Source organism: Pseudomyrmex gracilis, unplaced genomic scaffold, assembly GCF_002006095.1.
Source record: "Pseudomyrmex gracilis isolate BER0280 unplaced genomic scaffold, ASM200609v1 scaffold_335, whole genome shotgun sequence".
NCBI classification, from domain to species: Eukaryota; Metazoa; Arthropoda; class Insecta; order Hymenoptera; family Formicidae; genus Pseudomyrmex; species Pseudomyrmex gracilis.
The window spans coordinates 2,272-9,029 of record NW_018020919.1 but is presented as its reverse complement, the minus strand read 5'-3'; the positions used below and the strand labels follow the sequence as shown (position 1 = coordinate 9,029).

The 6,758-nt window shown below is 31.2% G+C and overlaps 1 protein-coding gene across 2 annotated transcripts; it reads right to left on the bottom strand.

Annotated features, from left to right (window-relative positions):
• Positions 1–1,990: 1,990 nt before the first annotated feature.
• LOC109860141 (cysteine--tRNA ligase, cytoplasmic) lies at positions 1,991–6,293 on the bottom strand. 2 transcript variants are annotated; one of them, XM_020439021.1, is made up of 10 exons: positions 6,008–6,293; positions 5,725–5,903; positions 5,257–5,599; positions 5,024–5,164; positions 4,716–4,926; positions 4,154–4,629; positions 3,901–4,045; positions 3,601–3,809; positions 3,134–3,511; positions 1,991–3,044 (listed from the first exon to the last, which is right to left on the bottom strand). In XM_020439021.1, the coding sequence occupies exons 2-10, from the start codon at positions 5,901–5,903 to the stop codon at positions 2,913–2,915; spliced, it is 2,214 nt and encodes a 737-aa protein (XP_020294610.1). In that variant the 5' UTR covers positions 6,008–6,293; the 3' UTR covers positions 1,991–2,912. The 2 variants fall into 2 exon arrangements, with proteins under 2 accessions (XP_020294610.1, XP_020294611.1); XM_020439022.1 differs by having other exon boundaries at positions 6,142–6,293.
• Between the last annotated feature and the right edge of the window lie 465 nt (positions 6,294–6,758).

Here is a 6,758-nt window from a genome sequence, read left to right as displayed (position 1 = left end):
TATATATATATATATATATATATATATATATATATATATATATATATATACATATATATACGTACATACATATGTATAATATTAGCTCAATAAAATGTTTTATTTGATATATTAAGATATCGCGTTATTGGCATAAAAACCTTACTTTTGACATGTAAATAGTTTCTTGCTATGATGCGAACAACTTCCCACACAGACATCCATCCATCCAGACATCCATTGGACATCTATTAGATGTCGCTTGGAGCTGTCGACGTCTAATAGAGTTTTTGTTGTGTGGGTTGTTTTAATACTTTTTTCACATAATGCGTTGTTTTTTCTTTTAGAAATTAAACCTTGAATTTAATCTCTATATGGTATAGAGATTAAATTCAAGGTAATATGATAAAAAATCTTAAATAAACTTTAAATAAAAGATTTGCGCACACACACAACAGAAAGAGAAAGAAAAAGAAAGAAAGAGAAAAAGAAAAAAGGAAAATTATTGCAATGCGTTTAATTTTATATTTAGTAAATTGTTTGTAGCAAGACTTCACACACATTGCAACAACAAATTATTTCTTCATATTACTTTTGATCTTTTCGTCCATAATAATCGCGAGTATATTCTTGACCATCTGGTGCGCAAGTAGGTACGCAATTATGTTGCAGCTGTTAATATATTAACACAGTTTACGATGCACGAGTAATCACGATTTGATCGACAAGCGAAATTACATATTGACATCTTCTGTACGTGTGTATATAACATGTATATGTGTATGTAATGTATATGTATATATATGAGACGAGTATTCTGAAACCACAGAGAAATTGTTTTACAATATACATAATATATATAAATGTGCAAACACACAGAACTTACTGTTACTTACTCTTGCAGTATCGCTTATCTTCGCAAAGCTGCTAAAGTTAAAAAAATATATAATTAATGAATAAATAACGTTTACTTTTTTTATTGTATTTATTAATTGAAATAAGTATATAAGAGAATGATATAAATTAATTAGTATCATATCGTAACGATTCGATAACTTTTTATTTGATTTGTTCCAATTATACAGATGGACTTGATATTAGCACAAGTGAAACTTCTCGATTTTTTCCATGACAAAATAACGTTTCAAAAAACAAGTGATTCTATACAGAGTTACAAAAAATTAAACTCAAACTGCGCGCTCAAACCACACAATGTTGCTGTAATTCATGAAAATAGAACGATACAATAGCGATGACACAAATATCAATCGAATGCGACGGGATATCGCATTAAACTTTCTTGATTAAGAATGAACATGTTTCAGCGGGGAGTTCCACGCGGTTGTTTCTCTGAAGAGCTTCGTTTCTATTCCGGAAACATAATTTATAATCCAGAGAGAGAGAGAGAGCGGGCGCGGAGAACATTTTCCCGATTATATTCCGAGTTTTCGGAGCTGAACATCATTATTATCGGGCACGATGCGTATTTTATGGCAAGTTGGAAAAGCAACTGACAGGTCGACCCGTTCGTACATGCTTCGGGTTTTCACTGCTTTTGAATATGGGATGAATATCGGCTCGCTCTACGCCGCAGAGTCGAGCATTATATCGCCTTCGCATTTATGTAGCTGTCACTGTATGTCGGTTTCACGCTCACTCGTTATGAAAGGGGTATTATGTTTTAATAATGGACAACATCGCACGCGTCAAAATTCATCCGGCAAAGTGAAAACATGTAACATTTATTTTGTTCGACAAGTTTCGAATCGCATCGCACGATATGCTGATATATGTAAACGTGTACATATGTCAAGTTTCAAAGTGTTTTTTACATTGTGTATATACATATATATAAAAATGTATGTATATATATATGGATAATACTGAAAAAAATGAAGGAATAATTGAAACTACAGTACTTATTTTATGTATAAAGTTATGTTTTATTGTATATGTGTTCTATTATACGATGAGTATGAATATACTTCGAAAAAATGATGTTAAAGACAACGATGATTTACAAATGTTTATTTTCAATTTACAATAATTTAATAAATATAGAAATTGCGACTAAAATAAATAGATGACAAAATAATGATGCGAAAGCAATGGAAATACTCAATCGTAATCAGATATTGCGATTTTGAAATCGAATCAGTCTATTGAAGCTTTTAAATCACTTTAGATAGTTTAATGTTAATTTCCTTCAATTATTAAATATAATAAATAAAAAAGGCCATATTAAGAGCCAATATGCAATATAATACATAATAATACATAATACATTTTATCTTCTGTATTATTTTGTACAACAAACAAGTTACGCAATAGACAATCAGTATTGGCTCTTTATTGGCTTTTTGTATGTATTAAATGTAACATTAATTTTTTTTAGAAGTATTCTTCTTTTTTAAGTGAATATACGAAGTTCTTTGAAAATACGATGACTAATCGAGACCATGTTATCTTAAATCTATCGCTCAATGTAAATACTCGAATAAATCATTTAAAGTGTAAGAACCATTATTCTTTTTGTAGGAACAATAAATGAAACAGTTTTCGAACTTAGAACATGTATACTGGAAGGGGCATAGCTAACTTGCCGTTGTCCGCAACATCTATCCTTGTCTGTACATGGTACCGCAATACGCAAGTGTCGATTATGTTGTATGTCCACATATGACAAGCTATGTAGAACATATATATACCTTCACATACACATATATACTTTCTTAGTCAGTTATCCTCTCACGCAAGCGCATTGACAGATTTTGTGCAGACAAGGATAGATAGATGTTGCGGACACTTTTGTTACATATGTCAGATAGGCTATGCCCCTTCCAGCATATATGTTCTAAGTTTTCGAAGCATCTCGCACGCAATATAGTATGCTTATAAATGACATTGAGTAATTATTGTTCTTACATCAACTTTTATAAGCAACCATTCTGTACGGTAGCTAAATATTCGTTATATTTTTTTTCTTGCGCTTGTTGTAACTTTTGTAATTTTTTGAGTAAACCTTTACTAAGTTCTTTACCTTCGATATCATGTGTTGGCAATCCCTGCATTAAAACAAGACGTATAAGTATATAAAAAAATTAATATATAAACAATAACACATAAGTGTTAGTGATATGAATAAGCCACTTACTTTATCGTCAAATTGAGAATATTTGTCTTTTTCTAATTTAAACATATCGCTCGGCGGAATTTTCTTTTGCGCTTCCTTTGCAGCAGCTGCAGCAGCAGTTTCTGCCTTTCTCTTTTCTTTTTCCAATAATTTCTCAAGTTCTAGTTTCTTTTTAGCTTCTTTTTCCTTCAACAATTCTTCTCTATTAACTAACTTTACTTTGCAATGAACTTCTTCGTTAGTGTCCTCCAATCGCACTCCAACGTTTGGCAATATATCGTCGCGTAATCTATCGCATTCTTGCAGAATATCGTTCGCCTGCAGAGTCTTTGCAAAACCGCGGACTTTTTCACGGAAATTCGCCAGAATTTCAAGATATGGCATAGCAATATCTTCAACCTGATCGTAACAAATGTACATATATAAACTATTTGCATGTACATTTTCTAATATAAAAGAAATTCAACATTTTACCGTGTTAATCTTACATTTGCACCAACTGCTTCATCTTCGATTGGGAACCCGATCAAATCGTACGAGGAAGAAATAGCTCCAAAAACGATAAATATTTTTGTGATATACACAGCAATATCCCTGAGAAGAAGTGTATTTGGATTCTTTTTTTGGCTCATATATAGATTACAATTCGTTACAAGCTCCCGTATTATGTCGAGAACAGATCTTGTATCAATATTGTCTATAATCATTATACATTTCTTTAATACTGTATGCATATGTGATAAAAATGCAAGTAATATAAGATTTGTGTTGTATCAAAAAGTTCTTACCGCATAATGCTTTATGTACAGAATGCTTAGAAAAATGAAATTTTTTATTAAGTTCTATTTCAGAATCAGACCACTTAGTAAAACTATTAATAGTAGTCTTTGTTCCCAAAGATCTAATAATACATTTTACATTTAAAAAGAATTCCTACAAAAAATATAAATATTAATATAGAAGAATATATATATATATATATAAAAATATAAGTATTAATAAGATGTAAAATAGAAATATACACACACATTAAGTACTCACATTAAGAAATTTTTCGTATTGTATAGCCATGTTCATAGTATTATCGCTGTAATCCAACGTATCTTTCCATGAATGTAAAAGAAATGCAAGCCTAAGCTGCCTCGCTGAATGCTTTTTCAAGGCATCTTGTATCGTTACAAAATTTTTCAACGATTTCGACATTTTGCATCCGGTTATAGTTAAATGACCAGAGTGCAGGAAATACCTGACCCAGTGTGAATTATCAAAATATGCTTCCGCTTGAGCGAGCTCGTTATCGTGATGTGGAAATTTCAGATCTACACCACCCGTATGAATATCCAAGCTCTCGCCGCAGATAGCGGATGCCATAACTGAGCACTCAATATGCCATCCAGGGCGTCCTTTGCCCCAAGGACTGTTCCACCAAGGTTCACCAGCTTTCGAGCTTTTCCAAAGTGCGAAATCTGTTATCGACCTCTTTTCAGAAAGTTTATCTTCCGTAACACTCAAGTCGCCTGATACAAAACAAATTTCACAAAAATAATTTAGAAAATACGATAAGTCTAAAACCAAGAATGAGGAATAGAAGTTGAATGCATACCTTCTCCTTCTTGTAAACTTGATGTATCACCATAGGCTTCTGGTACAAGTTTAGCATAAGAATGTTTTGCTTGTTTATCAAACTTGTTTACGTCAAAATATACCGATCCATTACTTTCATAAGCAAGTCCATTATCTATTATTCGTTGCACAAATGCTATTATTTCAGGAATGTATTCACTAACTCTTGTCAATACATTTGGTCTTAATACCTAAGCAAATCGTGAAATATACTAATAATTACAATTACCAATTCTCTCTACCTTAAAAATGAAAAACTTAAATGTTTAGTAATATATTACATCATACATTTAAAGCATCCATATCTTTATGAAATTCCGATTCCCAGTGTTGTGATAACTTAGTAAATATTGAATGCTCTGTGATAGTACTGCCTTTTATTTTATCTAACCAGTCAGATAAAGGATCTTTAGCTTCTTTTAACAATGCCTAAATAGAAATTATATATCTCTGTGAGAATTAATTGTACAAACACACACACACACACATAAATTCTCTTTTAAGGTAAGTACTACACCTACTTCTTGAGATTCTAAAACAATCTTTTCATCTTTTTTCACAACTGCTTTTTCTAGGGTTTCAATAGCTTTTGTTATTTTGCACAGCATCTTTTCTAACATACACTTTTTATCTGGATCAGTTGCAGTTTTTACAGTATTTTCCAAAGTGAACATTACTTCTTTAACATCGTCTAATATACTGTTAAGATTATGATTTTCTTTCACATATTGTTCATATAAATAATTTTGTCTTGCTCTTTTTATAATCTTGTCATCTATATCAGTAATATTCATTACATATAAAACATCATATCCAAAATAGTCTGATAATACACGACGTAGAATATCAAAAGATATATATGATCTATAAAAGAAAAAACATATTTATACATATAAATGTATTTCAATCATGTATTCTCACTATGAATGCTTTATAAAAACAAATGTAAATATTATATAATTACTGAAAATATCAAATTTTGGTTTTACCTTGCATGACCCATATGGGAAGCATCATAAACAGTAGGTCCACAACTGTACCACAATACACGATTTCCAAATTGTGGAGCAAATATTTCTTTTTCTCTGGTCAAACTATTATACAAACGAAGCACAGTGGCATCCTTCCTTTCTGGTAAATTCCAAGCTGGTTGTGTTCTCTTTGCCATCTGCAATAGATAAAACACAAGATATATTTCTTCTATCAAAATTATAAAGATCCATCATCAGATTAATTTAATGTATTTTTCTCATCTTTTTCTTATATATTTACCTTGAAATGTACATATATATGTATATGGTACGTACAGATGTAGATGTTATGTATATACGTATATATAGATATTTATCTGACAATTTTTTAAGATTTCAGCGCATTCTGATATCACATGTGTTACTTTTACATACCGCGGAATAGTTGCAACTAAGTATACACTCATCAGACAGATGATGATACCACGTAGGAAGTATGCATCAGATCGTCAGAAAGATATTGGCAGGGGGTACAAACTCACTCCTAAGAAAAGTCAGTGTTGTTGCGAAGTCGCGTTTTCGCGTATGCGTACTGTACAGCCAATTAGGTTCCCATAGGCTGCGGTCCGTTTCATGCTTAATCGCGCATTTATCTGTAGTATATGTCACGTATACTATAGATAAATGTGCGCTTAAGCATGAAACGGACCGCAGCCATAAAAGCTGTGTTTTCGCGCATGCGCCTTTAAATGTAGCATTACTGCCGTACTAACTCAGACATTATTAAGGTTCTGTAAAGAACTAAATAATTTTTCATAATTAACACGTGGAGTGTGTTTTAATACTATTTGTTTAGTTTTTTAATAACATTTAAATAAAAAAATATTAAGAAGATAGGATTTAAAGACAATAGAAATAAATAAACATAGAAATAACATTTAATTTAATATTTTATTTGGCAGAAATCACGAATACCAACATTTGTTGCAAAGATAAGGGAAACTGCCAAAAACCTTAGCAGTATTCAAAAAAACAAAAATACATTCTTTTAT